The sequence below is a fragment of the Ursus arctos genome, unplaced genomic scaffold, assembly GCF_023065955.2.
Source record: "Ursus arctos isolate Adak ecotype North America unplaced genomic scaffold, UrsArc2.0 scaffold_9, whole genome shotgun sequence".
Taxonomy (NCBI): domain Eukaryota; kingdom Metazoa; phylum Chordata; class Mammalia; order Carnivora; family Ursidae; genus Ursus; species Ursus arctos.
The window spans coordinates 40,477,027-40,493,413 of NW_026623111.1; the positions used below are offsets into that span (position 1 = coordinate 40,477,027).

Sequence of the window (16,387 nt, forward strand, 5' to 3'; positions counted from 1 at the left end):
TGGAATTTGTAAGGCAATCCTTTGAAGGCCAAGAATTTATGCTCTGATGCAGGTGTGCAAACCCCATTTATCTGTCCTTTGAATATTTAATTTCTGTATATAACCATTTAGTAAGTCTTCCCTTAAAAATTTTCCTGAAGTGTCTGAGACAATTTAATGACTTCACCATAAAGCTCTAGTTACATCTCACTAAAATGACGACCCAGCTGCTTCCTAAACTTTTATACAAGCACTTCGCGAGAGGAGGAACTAGGAGAGAGGGTCTGAGACATACCCTCAAACAGCACATGCTCAAACATCTGGGTACAGGCAAAATGTTCTGCTTTATGTTCGGCCAGGGCTCCATACACGCCAAAGAGGTGAAGCCAACGAAGGGTTTTACCTTCATGCAAGTTCTGAGGATTGCCACTATCAAGCTAGGGACAGGTAATCCTTCCCCTGACTCCAGGGTGGGTTCTAGAAGGCTGGAGTTTAGCCTTCTCTCCCTGTCGCCCAAGCTCTCTGCTGAATGAGCAACCGACACAACCACACAGGCAGTTCCCAGATTCTCAACATGAGTGTATAGCAATGTTTCCACCGCCAGGCTTTCCCCTGGGCTTACTGCATGCATTTTCAGTAACAGCAGACAGAATTATTTCAAGCAGTCTTACAATCAAACTGGGGCTCATGACGATGTTAGTGCCACGGATCAGCCCGAGAGAGTAACTGTTTTCCTCCCATACCTCTCCAAGGATGTCGCGTTGGAACTCACCGTGGTAATTCCAGCCACATGACCCAGGAGGGGGACCAGTCTCCGGCCGGGGCCATGTTGTGGTTGGAGTCCAGGGCTGCTGGGCTGCTGCAGGCTTCCTGGGGCTCACGTTCTTTGACTTCCAAAGCTTTAAGAACCACCAAGGAGGATGTGCTTTTCAATAATGCAACTGCCTCACTCCGGCTGACTTCTGTTAGTTCGATCCCATTCACATTTAACAAAATGTCACCTAATGGCCAGAGAAGCAGAAGCTGTCCTTAGTAAGAGTGCAAACAGGAACTTCTGGAGAAGTGCCAAGAGGCAGGGACTGAGAGGGATGCGGGGAAGTGAGCAGGGTGAGGGAGCATGTCATTCGCCTCCTCCGTTGACATGAAGCGGAGCTCTTGAGCAGCAAACGGTTAGTGTGCACACGTTTCAAGGCATTGGTAAGTTACGTTTGGGGGTTTCTAAAGCATACCCATTAGTGTTTGGCTCTTGCCTTAAAAAAAAAAAAGGTTTAGGTAAATTAGCCTTGTTTACTATTTAATCAAAGGAAACCTACTTCTTCACGTTTGTTTCTTGTTTTTAGCACAAAGGGAGGGCATTTGGCAAAAGCTCCAAGTGCTTGCAGGGAGCCTGGCGTGTGGCAGTCACCCAATAAATACGGATTGCTCGCGTGCGTCAGAGACTACCCTGAAACGGTCTGGCAGAGGAGTCTATAGCAGTTGAGAAAGAGGAGTTGAAACTACGCTCTTGACGAGGAGAAAAAGGAGTTACCATTGTGGTTCACTGCAAAGGTGATATACTTACTGTTGGGTAAGCACCTACCATGTGCAAGGCCATTTCCACACGCAATATTACACAATACCCTGCTCACATTCTCTTGCGAACAAGTCACTTCTTGGTGAACCTCATCGTTCTCCAAGCAGGTGCTTGGGTGAAAAGGAAGGGCAAGACAAACCAAAACATATGCTCTCCTACCTCTAATTTCTATACTTTAACTCTCTCATCTTCTGCCTCCTTTGAATATCATCTTTTTCACACAGAATAACCGTGGCAAGAGTAAAAAGATAGGAAGAGAGAGATGGGAAAGGCTTGGAGTCCTGCCTGACCCCAAAAGAGGCACTGTTAGGTTGGCCAAAGAAATCCCTTACCATCCCACCACCCTGTGGCTCAGGCCAAGCAACTGTACTTCAGAAACTTCACATTTAACTCCTGAATCTGAGTCCTTCAATGACACAGTTGCTCAACCATCTGAGCTACCCCTTTGTGGAAATTGACAGTATTAAGGATACATAGGTGACATCCCCTTCCCTCATTCAACGTAGCCCAGGACACGTAAGATTAGTGAAGCATTTTTACCAGTGGGAAAGAACCTAGCATGGTACTTTCACTTGATATTCATTGACTCAAAATCTATGAAAGTATTTCTCCCACCCAACCCATAAAATAGAACAATTCACGAATAGTTTCATCACGGGATCAACCCAGCAAAGAATCACTTAGAAAGAATGGAACCAAATTATGCTGTTTAGTTGAGGCCACTTGCTCATTACTGCAGAAGTTCCCCATTACTTCTTGGCATATTTTGCAGGTATTTGCAAGCCATGTGGCCCACATCAACCCACACAAACCGAGAGAGGTGGAACCCAGTCCAGCAGCTCTACTCAAACCAATCATGGTCAATGGGGAACAGAGGTCCTGGGCAGCTCAGCATCTCACTCTCTGATTCTGGAGGCAGTGACCTATCCCGGCAAGCTGCTAACTCCTTGTAACACCCCACTGCCCCAGTACCTTAAGTGTCTTTTTACCTGTTTTTATTCTTCCATCTCTACTTATGACTCCTCCCGGCTCAACACTGATGACGTAGACGGGCAAATCCCATTCCCTGTGGGACGCTCCGCCTGCAACGGTCATGCCGAGAGATTCGCTGGGGTCTTTTCGGACACTTACCACCTTCTCATGGCAAGTGACCACAGGATGCAGGGGCTAAAGGCACAGACAGAAAAACAAATATAGCACATCTGCTCGCAAGAGGGTTCGCATTTCCTACATACGAAAACTACCCAAGTTGGATAAAGGACGGTAGTCCTTGGTCTCATAGAGAAAGACACGTGCAGAGAGAACGCTGGCTTTGTCTCCCACCCTCCGCAGAGCTGCATCACCCCAGATTCTGCAGGCTGATTCAGAGAGAGTTTACATTTCCAATGGGAATGCACAAAATGGAAGAGGAACAGGTTGGAAGCCACTGGAGAAACAGTAAGCACACAAAGTGAACTGCACCCAAAATTTTTCAAGTGACTCATTTATTCCTGATAGTATTTCATAAAACTCTTCTCATTCATGAGTATCAGGAATCTTTTTCTAAGTTAAAAAAAAAAAGTAACGATATTTTAATTACATAGTCTCCGTTTAATTTAGGTAGGGACTCAATTATAGAACTCCTTAAGGAAAAATAATGGATTTCATAGCTATTCCACTCTAAAAACTCTCTACTAACTAGGTTCTCTCCAATTAGCATCTTCAGCATTTCTAAATAATATGCAGTTCTACTTTAATTTTATTATGTAAAAATATAGTATACACATTGTATAGAATACACTGAGGACCAACTTTTGAAAAGCAAATTAAGAGAGCTGTGATTTTGGTCCAGCAACTAGTCTATACTAAAAGCATTCAAAGCTACATGCAGTGTTATCCTGAAGGAATAAGACAGTCAAGGGCACTGTTTATAAATGAATACATATCAACATATAATTTTCTGAAAATGTATTCTCCCTGCTTGTGCAATGACCTAGGGGTATAAGTGGGAGTGTGCACTGCAAATAAATATTTATAATACTTGATCAGACCTCAGAGAAGTCTATAGCTCAAAACAGAGCTTACAGTTGTAGCTAAAGAAAGAAAATTAAAAAATACATCTGGTAAAAAAACAAAAACCAGGGTACAAAAGAAAGTGTAATTATACTGTCTTTTGTTTAAAAAGGGGGAGGAGAATTTGTATTAATATTTGCATTTTCATGAAGACACTCTGAAAACAAGAAAGTGGCTTTATGGACATGGAGGTGGGAACCGGACAGATCAGGCATGATAATTAAACTTCTGTCAAGTTGGTGGTTAACATCATATGGAACTATCGCTTGCATGCACAAGAGTCCATTTTAACACTTCATTATGAAGATAAGCCTAGGCTTTTTGTGCATTTATATCTCATGATTTTCTATGGTATAAAATTACCCATGCCTGTTTTAATAGGCTTATTGTATCCAGTAATAACCTGTTACTATATCCCCAGCACTGAACATAGCATTTAGCACATGAAAGATGGTAACTATGTTTGTCAAATAAATGAATGGTTAAATTACAAGTTGCCACAAACTGGTTTTGGTAGTAACAGAATACTAAATCAGGAACTGCAAATGATTATGGCAAGGTGTATGTTACAATTAGTACTTGTAAGGTCTCGGTCTCTATAAACCCCGGAAACTTGAAGATACTAGTTATCAGCAGTGAGTTATAAAACAGAAATGGGATCTTCTTCAGGGCAAAGTTTCAAAATAAGACAAATAAGTGAGAGTATGAACACAGTGGTCCTAGCCCTCCAAGTAGTTCTGGAGGTGCTCTCCAGATCATTCTTAGTCCATGACTTTCCTCTTCCACAAAGCAGTTAGTGCAGCATGTCTCTGACTTGAGTCACAGACATCTCTCAGAAGGGCCCTACTTGGAGATGCAGGCAGTTCTGAAAATGCCCCCAGCTCGTGGCAAAGTTCTAAACCTAGAGACTCCTGCTGGCTGTTGCGTTGCTTCAGCTCGTTCCTGGGGACATTCGTAAAGCATTTACTCCTGGTCCTCACAAAGAAGGGTTTTCCTCCGTTATTTCCACATGGAAGCCAGGGATATTATAGGGGTAGCCGACCAATCTCCCAGGTGATGTCTAAAACACAGTATGGAATGCTCGGGAAAGCAAGGACATCTTTTCACATTAAAAAATACATGTGTACACACACGTGCACGCACATACACACACGCACACTCTATTGCATTCTTGAGCAGCTGCCTAGTACTTCATTGTGTGGATATGTCATATCCCCCCACTGATGACCATTTTGGTTGTTTATAAGTCTCTTGCAAAATTAAACAGAGTCACTGTGAACATCCTTAGACACATATCTTGTGCACTTGTGTAAATATTTCTTTGGGCTAATGTCCTACAAGTACAACTGCTTAATCAAAGAGCCTGGGCATTTTACATTTTGATACATATGAAACAGTTCAATCACCTATAATCTCGCCAATACACTGTGAACGTGCCGATTTCCCGCAATTCTTGGGTTTTATCAATGTTTACAATATTTGCCTGGAGGAAAAGAAGATTCCAATAATGTAATGGCCTTTCTAGGTAGTAAGTTTAAACACATTTTATTGTTATTTGGATTTCTAATAGTAATATCATTTGAGATCTTGTAATACCGTCATCAAAGCTCCCCTGACCTCATTTATGAAGTCGGGAAGAATGCCCATGTAGGGCACACCTGTGACTGAAGAAACGCCTTTGATCTGAGAATACTTCTTTTAAAAAATGTGTCACTAAATTCATTTGAAAGTAGCAAAATTGCATAGCTTATGAAATATTCCACAAATGGCTTCTCACCTGCCAGACCAGTTAATAGAAATTAGTGAGGCCCTAATTATTTTGTTGTGAATAAATATTCCTTGAATAATGTACACATTGGCCAGATACTCTTTGAGGCAAGGGAAAGAAATATTATTTGTTATTTACTTAAATGTGTCCAGGCAGAAAAACTGAGACTCAACATTAAAATGAATCTCATCAGTGAAGCACAGCTGGCCGGGGGGTGGGGGTATGATTGGCAACTGAAACCCCAGATATCTGACTCTCCCCACCACACCACTCTGCTCTCACAGGTCATGTTTTAACACGTGATAAAAATTAACCTATCAATTTTCAGAGAACTGTCAGAAAAAGCACGTGAAAGAATCAGTTACCCAATTTTTCCAGGAATGGTTTATCTCATTGACTAAAGAACTCAACTCAAACCCAATTATGCTGAATAAAATACATGACAAATAAGATTCGGACACTGAAACCTATGTTCTCCTGGCAGCAGAGCTCGCTTATTTATGCCTGTAGCTACAAGTTCCTGGAAAGCGGAGTCTTCCTCCGCACTTACTCAGAGCTTACCCAACAGCCTTGCTGTGCTGAGCAAGGAGGAGTTTCAAGCACCTATGGGCTCGACACAAATCACTGGGCTACCCTAAATAGGAAACATGTCCTTTGTCCTATGTTTCTGACAACTGTCTGCCTTCCCCACCAGAGAAAGGTCCATGTTAGCAATGGGAAACCCAAGTACCGCCATGAACCCTTCCTGTGCAGAGTGGCGGTACTCTGGTTGAGGAGAAAGAGAGTTAAGTACCACAGATCTTTTCCATCCATGTTTTCCCCTAACCCCCTTCCCTACTTCAGAGACCGCAGTGTGTTCCCTAATGTTCAAAAACACATATTGTATGAACTAATTCAAGCTGATTCAAAAACATCAGGGCACCAGTCTACTTATCACTCAGCTATAAAAATGCGTACTTTATAGAATATTGAGATTTTTAAAATAAAACATTTTAGATTTATTTTTTAAAAAGTATGAAGATGAACATAATGACCTACCCACGTACCTTACAACCCAGCGTCAGAAATACAGGTGCCCTAGAGGTGAAGTCCCCCTATGACTTCTCTCTGGTCACTTTCCCTTTCCTCTCCCACACAGGTAGCCGCACGTCTACATTTGATGCCTATCAGTCTTTAACTTTTCAGTTGGCTACAAACTTTTCTGTCTCACAAGTCTTGGTTTGCCTTCTTTGGTATGTCTCTGACTCATTTAAGCTCCTACTTTCAAAAAGCCGTGTTGTTTCCTAGACAAAACAAAGCTTAGTAGGATCATAAAAATCTAAATCATCAAAGAGCCATATATGTCTTCGTTTTATTTTAAATAGGCCATGTGTGTGTGTGTGTGTGTGTGTGTGTGTGTGTGTGTGTGTATGTGAGGGCATCCCAGAAGGCAGACAGAACTGTAAGTTAAAATGAAAATATTACAATTTCCCACTAGGCCAGTTTGTTCTGTATGTTTTCCAGGAATTAGATACATGATAGAGATTGCAGCAAAAATTTGAACAGCCCATCCCAGCTGTTTCCATGATTCACGGTAGCTAGGTAGAAGGGACTATAGACCCACAGTGCTGGTGGAAGCCTCATGCTTAGTGGCTTAACGAGCTAGAATACAATATGGCCTACTTAATCCAACTATAAGTGTTAATTACATTAATTAGATTAAGCTAATAAACTAGTTTTCCATTAATACATACCATTAGTTTAATTGAAACACACTAGTGGTATTTACTAGTGAAAGACACCAGGGAGTCCTTATCCATAAAATATTTTAGCAGGAGTTACCTTGTCTGTCTAGGTTGCTTACTGTAAATAAGCCTGGAATTTATGGATTTATGGGACACGGCTGGCTAGCTGGCTGGGGAAAGGGGTGGGGGTGTGGCCTTGTAGGCTGTGTCATTAATATCATGTCTCAAAATCAAAATTTTGAGTCTTGTTTCTGCATCCATTACTCAAAAACCCAAACTTGTGAGTTATTCCAAACTGAAACACAGCCTGATATGTTCTGATTGCTCTGATAGGCATTCCTTAATCTCTTTTGCAAGATGAATGGGCTACCTATAGATTTCTTTTTAGTTACAAGTGATTTAATGAAATCAGATCTTAGGAGAACCAGCTACAAACTCATTGCCATCCCAACAGGATGCCAAGCCAAGGCTTTGGGACTCAATTTGGACTAAGCAAGATCTGTGTGGTTTTAGATACTCATCCAATGGAGAGATTATGGCATTGCCTCTAATAGAAGTACAAATTGGGCTAAGTCACCTCATTGAAAGAGAGGCTGCAAATTGCTGGCCTGAAGGATGCCTTCAGGCTATAGATGCATTCTGCTTAATCCACATTATTTTACATTATTTCTGAATTTAAACGCTGTAAGACAGGGCAACTGCTTTCTGATTTGCCCCATTCCCTACGACTCCCTAATTTTATATGAACTTCAAGTGTTTATATTATTTTCCTGGGTTCTTCTGCGAAACAAACATACTAGAATTAGCAGAGGAATTTATTTTAGTTTTTAATTGAAATATTTTAAACTTATATTAAATATAGTATATAATATATAATTATAATAATTTAATTTTTAATAAAATAATTTTCAGGCAGATTGGGAACTCAAAAGTCAAAAACCAAGCAAATCCCATTTCATTTCAAAATGAATGAAAACAGTCCTTAAGCAAAATGACTGTTGGAAAAACATGACATCTATTTGGCTTTGACTTGAAATTATGTCCCCATATGAAGTCTGTAAGATCAAGTTTCAACACTCTCCTGCACCTTCTTCCCTCTTGCTTGGATGGGAGACACCTGTTATCTCACCAGGTCCTGAGGATGGGACTTCAGCCTTTTTGTTTTACACGACAAGTCAAACAGCGTTCAAGTGATGAAGTCCAGAGGTTACACTTAGAAATGTTAAAGTGTGCAGCCTTCGCAAGAAATAGCTTCCTGCAAGAGAAGTAGACATACCCTGGCTGGGGCTCACCTTTGGAGTGCTGCTCCTGTCCCCTGGCCCTGGGGACCGGCTGCCGTTGCAGTTCCAGCCAGCTTCCTGAAAGATGTCAGGACTCTGCAGACGAGCCTGGCGGGACACGACGAGGTGAACACGCCTTTCACTGGCCTGCGTGAGAAGACACAGACATTAGCCATTCTCAGAGCTTCCACGCAAAGTGTCCAGCACCAGGGGCTTAACAAGATAAGAGTTTTATTCTACATTTTTTTAATGGGAAAAAAAATGGTGTCTAGTATTTCTCATGGCAGTGCCCGTTTTGTAATTTGGCAAGCATATGAGAATTATTTCCTTTATCTTTAAATCAGGAAATGAAACCTGTTTCAAAGGGAAAAACTACAAAGGTCTGACTTATGCAACAGCTTTTGCAAAGGCATCATCAAACACTGTTGTTTTTAAGGGATGGCTCCATTGCACACAAGCCACGTCTGAAGGACTTTTCAGAGAGAACAGAGTATACAGTGTAACGTCTAAAACACAGATCGAAGGTAAACAGTACAGAAAAAGGATCAGAGTTGGTGGCAGGAAGAGGAATCGTGCATCTGCAATGCTAAACCCACAGGCGTGGGAAAGGATGAACGCTTTAGGAATACAGGGATGACTTAATAGGTTCCAGTACAGCCTGATTAAAGGCCTTTGCCTTGATCCTTTATTTTTTATGTGATTATCACTAATTCTGACTCCTCTTCCTCTCTGCTATATACATTGATGCTTGCATAGAACATTCCAAACAGCAAATATATTGCTTACTGGGGAGGTCCATTCCACACCATAAACTTGCAAATTGGCTTTCTGCCACAGATGAATTTCATGTCTGTTCGAGAGCATTACTCGTTTTTCCAGAACTGCTCACCGAGGCACCAGATCCCCAAGGCAGGCAGAGGAGACCTTAGCCCTGTGAAATGTACATCAACAAAGCTCCCTAATGGCCCAGAGTTGACTAGAAAGGTCCCTAAGAAAGACTAGATTTGGGGACAAGTGGAGAAGGGAGGAATAAGTTTCTGGGGTTCCTCTCTTCACCCCATCCCCTGACCACTCACCACAACAGCAGAGATGGACACTGGCCTGCCTGCCTTCTTCCTTTACAGGTATGGCTATCAGACCATGGAAAAATCTGGTCATGAAGACTGACCTTGTTTTCAATACTTTAAGCAATCAGAACCCCATCAATGAAATCAGATCTCCATGGTTGTCCAACAATAACCGGCCCAAACCTTCATGGTTTCACATCCTTATATTAATAAACATTTCTTCTCAGAGCTCTCTTGAAACTTACGGGTCATCAACTGGGTAGCTGTAAATCAGATGAAATTTTAAAATACAACCTCTAAAGTGCATTAAGAGGGTCTATTGGTGGATGGTGGTCCAGTCAAGTGGATTTGTCTCTGTAATTACAGAGATCCTCCTGAACAGGGCCCGAAAAGCAAGTTCAAGTCCTTCACTCAAGTTCCTTCACATAAGGCCCAGTTGTCCCTTTTGCTGGTCTACCCAGTCCTCATTTACATGCCTTCTTCCCTCTGTTCGTTCGCCTATCATGAATGCCTTGGTGTTTTTTTTTTTAATAATATTTTTTATTATATTATGTTAGCCACCATACAGTACAACCCTAGTTTTGGATGTAAAGTTCCATAATTCATTACTTGCGTATAACACCCAGTTCACCATGCAATACGTGCCCTCCTTACTACCCATCACCAGCCTATCCCACTCCCCCACCCCTCCCCTCTGAAGCCCTCAGTTTGGTGTTTCTTATCACCTATAGAGCTTGCATCATTAGAAAACTAACAGGCTCAGAAAACAATGAAGCACTACGGTATGAGCCAGCCAAACTCAACTCTTAGAGGAGTATTTTGTCATAATGTTTCTTCCTTTATACTGTAAGCCTCACTTATCCTAATGAGATTATCACTAGGAACTTTCTGAAGCAAAAATGACTAAGAGAGAAGGGGCAAACACTCCAGTCAAAATTCCAACTGCCAAGCCCAAATTTGCTCCTTATCTTCAGGGAAACCCCGATGTTTTGAAGGATCTCAGCAGTGGGTTTGTCTTTGGCCCACATATTGTTATCACTGTCACTTGGCCCAGGAGCAATCACGTGGCCTAGGCACCTCATGACAACTGAGGAAAATCTGAGACTTATATATCGAATCCGCCTCCCAGGCAAAATTCAGAATGCCAAGGAGCAGCCCGCGAGAGCCGTTTAATTCACATTTTTAAACACAAACTTCTCACTGGATTTTCAAATGCTGACTTGGGTAGTAAGTTGTTGGCAGGAACAACAACAGCGTTGTTCCTGGTATCAAATCACTTGAAAACAAATTCTCCACAAGGCCGGGTCTGCGGCTCTTACCAGCCACCTTACAAACTGCTCTCAGGGAGACTCCATCAGATTCGCTTTCTTTCCTAGTGTTTGAAGTTGTAAGGTGGAAAATAGGCTAATGTGTTTGTACTGGCTTAGCCCTCAGAAGCAGCTGGATTCCGCATCGAGAAACAGCCCTTAGAACCAGCAAGCCTTTCTTTCCGTGGGTGTGAATCTGGTCTGAGGGTGAAGTGTGAGAAGGGGGGTGAGGGGAGGCAGAAGAGCAGAAGCTTTTTTATTGCGATACCCCCATCATATGTGCCAGAAAGATGGGTGCAGCAGGTCCGTCGGCTTCCATGCCACACTCAAAGGAAGAGCATGCCACAAGACAGGGGTAGGAGAGCCTCTGTCTTGTGTGTCTTGGAAAGTTGCAACTTGGGCAAGAGGAGTGTGTCACAGTTGTAGCTTCTCGAGTAGCAGACAAGGCTAGAGGACAATCCTTTTTGGGTGAGGTTTCTTCTCTCTCCTTTAAACAGCCTCAATTTTTGAGGCAAACGCTGGACATGGTGATTACAGGTTGCATAGGCTGACTGCTTAACCTATTTCTCCTTCCTCTTCCAAGAGCAAAGGCATTCAATTCCCTCTCTCCTTTCTATAGGTTAAGGGAAGTGCTTCCGATGGCCTTTGTGTTCTCCCCTGGGGGCCTCAGCTTGTTGGTAGCCGTTCTGTCCCCACGGCTTCGTGTGCCTGCTTTGGGCCAGGCACTTCACCAAGAGCCTTGGGGACATGGCTCCTGTCCTCTGTCCTACTTCAGGGACAGTCAGAAGCAGGTGCCGTGAAAGAGAGATGAGTTATGCACGTAAGACTCTCTATGGTGGAACCGATTACTTCTAGCCAAGGAAATAGGAAAAATCTAATATTCAGAGAAAAACAAAGGGTTAAAACTGAGCAGCATTTATCATGATAAGGCTTGTCTTTTTTGGTGATGGTTTAAGGATTATTTTTCTCTGCTCTTTTGAGATTTGACTCAAGACTGCCAATAATATTTATATGACAGAACCAAGCAGGGGCCACAGTAGCATACCATAGTCTGGGAGCCTCATTTAGATGGAGCCCATTTAAAAATAATAAAATCCCATCTCTTGTAACTGGAGGGAGGAGTGTGGAAGCGCTACACTGATGTCTTGCAAGGCAAGCATCTTGTACGGTCATGTTCGGCCTGGGAATGGCTCTTTTCCCTGCAAAAGCCACTGTGGCTGATAGGAAACGTTCATCACATCAGGATACCACACAGATCAGAAACTTCACAGAGCAGAGAAATGGAAAATCAAAGGCACCACCGCACAAAGCAGGAGAGGCATTTTGTGGAGCTGTAACATTGGAGCAGGGGGCGTCTTTCTACTATTCTAGCACCGCACAGGGCCTGCAAGGGTGGAGGCAGCCATGATAACTAGGGCAGACCGAGAGGGGATAGTGCGCCTGCGCTTCAAGGTGTGACCTTCTCACCTAACCCAGGGCTTCTTCACCTGTTCACTGTGAAGGATTGACTCAAACCAAATACATGACACCATTTGCTGCTTTAAAAAAATATATATGTATATGCTTAAATAAAACGGTTTTTTACATTCTAAAGACCTGAAACAGGGAACTTCCAAGAGGACTGTTAGGCATCCAAACTATTACTCAGAGCAGGGAGACCATATATACACAAGCCTTGTAACACCAGTATGGGTCCACAGACCACCCACTTGACCCTGGAGCCCTCGTTACAGAGACAAGTGAGAGCTACCGTTGCATTTATAATAACATAAGTTTGTCTTTCCTTAGTGTTCCACCAACAAAGGTTTTAATAAGCATTTTCAAAATAACTCATCCTGCATCTGCACTCCCTACTCATTTCTTTTCCCGGGATCCCAGAGTGAGACAGTCTAAGTTTGATTTTCAACGTATAGTTGTAGGGATGGTTTTTTCTCTACTGTTTGGGGTTGCCCCATGTTAGCTTCCCTTCCACCAGCTGCTCAGCTATCTTTGTCAATCTGTCTATCTTGTGCTCACAGCGCCCTGGGAAATTGTGGAGCACTGGTTCCAGATCATTAAAAAGTCACATATAGGGAAGAAATGTCAGACATCGTCTAATTCAACATTCTCTCTGTAACCCAGGCTTCAGTTCCCCTACAAAATCCTTCCAAGTTGTCACCAGCTCATGCTTCAGTGCCCCCAATGACCGTGAACTCACTGTGTCCCAAGGCAGGGTGTGCCATTCTTAGATAGCACTAATTAGAAAGTTTGTCCTTGGGCTGAGCTAAATGTGCCATTTTCTTGCTTAGCCATTGGCTCCAGTCATGCCCTCTCGGGCAGCCCCAAATCAATTTCCACATGACAATCTTATTTGAAGATAAGGCTCACTGTTCTCCCTTAGCTCTTCTCCTTTCCAGGTCAAATATTTCTACTTTCTTTGATATTTCCTATGTTTTCAAGTCATCTCAAAAGCTTGATGAACTCTGGACTCTCTCTAATAAAGTTGAGTGGGTTGGGGGTGTGTATAGAATCGGACCTGGGAGACCCAATACAGAGTAGTCTCTTCGCGGATGGACCAGCTGTACCCAGGACCTCAGTGATGGGGTTCCCGTTTTCCCACATCATACATCCATAGGGGATTAGCTCTGTGAAGCCGAGAGCTCCATAGATGTCTGTCTTCACTACTACTAATTAAAAGATGACAGGGAGTTCCCAGAACCTCACTAAGGGACACATTCTATCAGCACAGGCTAGCTCTGAGATCACGCATGGCCCATAAACCCTACATGGCAATTCAGACCACAGGAGGTGTCAGAACCATCACCAGTTGAGAGACTATAAAAATACCAAAATCATTGGTCATTCGTTGACCTGGCAACGTTCCATGCAATGAGGTGCAGAAACAAAGTCCATGCCCTACCCCTCTCTTCCAGTGAGCAAGAGAAATTCTGAGAAAAATACTCAGAATACTCTCTCAGAATACTCAGAATTGCTCTCACTGAGCAATAAGTTGGGGCTCCAGAAATAGAATTCCAGAGCAAGCTAACAGTGCAGTGTAAGTGGAGAGTTTCTAGAAAATGAGCTTGGCACAAGCAAACCTGGGGCGCACGGATTTGTTTACCGTTGAAACATGGGCACCTAGCACAGCGCCTGGCACATTTTGTAAAGAACATCTTCTGCTGGGGAGGCAGCAGCTACTTTAGTGAGCAAAGAGCAACCAAAGACTGGCCAAGGAAAAGGAAAATAAAGAGGCTTTGAGGAAAAGTGGTGAAGAGGACCTTAGGATTTGACCAGGGTAGAAAAAGATTTGAGACAGAAATTTGGTCTACTTTCCCTCTTGACTGTAGCTCCATATTCATCCTTCTGCTCCCGGAAGCACATCTTTTAAGTTAATTAAGTTAACACCAAGATGTTAATGATGACAGCCTGATGTACACAGGGCCATACAGATGTCAATGACAAGGTCAAAATGAGAATTTAGCTCTTGAGCTCTCTGGCTGTTGATCGCCGAGTCAGCAGAATGACCTAAGCCTTTTGCCTCTCTCTCTCTCTCTTTTTTTATGGTATCTAGAAGTTACTCTCCTAGTTAATTCTGTTCCCTGGTGTTAAAAAAAAAAATGCACGTGGGGGGATATTTTGAGTTGGAGGAAGGGCAGTGAAGTGTCAACATTCCCTAATATTAAAAAAAAAGATAGATTCCCTAATATTCGCAGTGTGTAGCTGTGTGGGAGATTCCCTCACAAAATTCGAAGCCGAAAAGCTGTACAATTCACCAAGTCATGCTTTATCATGAGCGCATGAAATGTGGAGCCCTGTATAAAAATCACCTGGACTTTCAGAATCCAGCTCAAGAAGATGGTTTTTACATTTATGCATTCTTTCGCCTTTGTATTAAATTTATTTCGATGCCAGGTTAAGAAAATGCGTTAAATGGGGACTTGAGTCTGCATTAGCTGCGCTGGTCCGTACAAAGCACATTGAACTATCAGATCTTATTTCACTGGCAGTTCCTACTGGCTCCAGGGGACGAAAGTTCGGTCTTTTTTCCAGTTGTGCTGAACTCATGAGCTAGAATCACGTCTTCAGAACAAATATAGGTAATACGAGTAGTTCATTATTTACTTTCTGGCTCTGTCTAGAGGCCGCTCACATTCTTTTGAAAAGTCTGAAGAGCCTGGTTGTTGGTTGTTCTTTGATAACATAACTTCTCATTTAAATATTAATTCATGCAAAGGAAACAAAAATTCACACATCTGTAAGTATTAATGAAAGCCTAGAGGTTATCATCACCTCTACAAATGGCCCGGAATTTTTTTTTCGGCTTCTGCCTCAAGTCTGGGAGTTGCCTAGGAAAAAAAAAGGCATAGGAGGGAGACTCCAATTTGAAATCCAAAATTACTTTCTTCATTTCTTAATTGTATATATTTGAACTCCCAAATACACTGGAACTCACTGCCCCAGAACTGCGGATAGATGAGAGCATCTCAGAATAGGCATAGTATTGTCAGCATAAATCATTTGCACCTGATCACTAGGGAGAGAAGCAATCTTTTTTTTAAATTTCATTTGTCAGAGAAAGAGAGAGAGAGCAAGCGCCCAAGCAGGGGGAGCAGCAGAGGGAGAGGGAGAAGCAGGCTCCCCACTGGGCAGAGGGCCTGACACGGGGACCCTGGAATCATGACCTGAGCCAAAGGCGGACGCTTAACTGAGCCACCCAGGTGCCCCATCTACAATGATTCTAGACAGGCTGCTCAAAAAATTAAGAAATTGACAATGGAGAAAAATAAAGTTGTCCTAAGTTTATTGCCATCAACTGTTCCATATTTGAACCTTCTGTCTCCTTAGGGCTTCTTCTCCTAAAGGAGTCCGACTCACTCCTGGGTTCTGGAACCCAGGGTTGATGAGTAAGTGGGGGTTAGGACACTACATATGTAAGTTGGTCAAATTTAAAACAGTTGTGGCTTCTCTGTAATAACTTTTCCCTGAAATAATGGAGAAAAAGGCAAAAGTGTGGTACTGTGGGAGAAAACATGACCAAAAGGACATGTTGTCTGGGAATTTCTTTCTAAAGCAAGTGTGATTCATGGAGCAAGTACACGAAGGCCAGGCAGCCCAGGATTGGTTGGTAACTTGCGTCTCCACCTTTGAAGGGTATTAAGTTTAATCCCCAGCCTGGTGTGTGTTACAAGTATCACATAAATAAAATCCACTCTTGAGATTGCTTAACTGGATTTCCCCAGCACTCTACTTTTTCCATTTCTTTTCCAACTAGCTTTGCCCAAGCCCTTAAAAGAATTTTTTTTTCCTTTTCCCCTGCTTATAAAGCACGTTGGCTTTGTTTAGTAAGCAGAAGACTCTTTTAGGAAGTCCCACTGTTAGGCAAGATTTTACTTCATAAATTTACTTTCTCAGGGAAAAAAATTTTCCCTCTTCTGTTATTAATCTACAAAAGTAGAATGCCACATGTAATCAAAATTTTTCCAAATGGCACGAGTAAGGGAGTTTTTCGTGTGCCTGTTGTGAAGTGTGGTTGGCGGATTAGCTCTAGAGCGTGAGCTGCACAGACCGACCTGCAGAGGGAGTCGACAAATACAACACGAAAAAAAAACTGATGATCACCTGAAAGTGTAGTTCCAAAGGTGGGGGGGCGGGGGGGGG

General features: G+C 42.7%; 1 protein-coding gene across 5 annotated transcripts in view; it reads right to left on the reverse strand.

Annotated features, from left to right (window-relative positions):
* Window positions 1–16,387, reverse strand: part of LNX1 (ligand of numb-protein X 1) — a 199,771-nt gene that overhangs the window by 7,354 nt on the left and 176,030 nt on the right. For all 5 annotated transcript variants that reach the window (XM_057309693.1, XM_026508887.4, XM_044387733.3 and 2 more), the window contains 3 exons: window positions 8,389–8,523; window positions 2,542–2,719; window positions 752–980 (listed from right to left, as the gene is read on the reverse strand). In XM_057309693.1, the coding sequence (XP_057165676.1) occupies window positions 752–980; window positions 2,542–2,719; window positions 8,389–8,523 (542 nt within the window). The remainder of the gene's footprint in view (window positions 1–751; window positions 981–2,541; window positions 2,720–8,388; window positions 8,524–16,387) is intronic.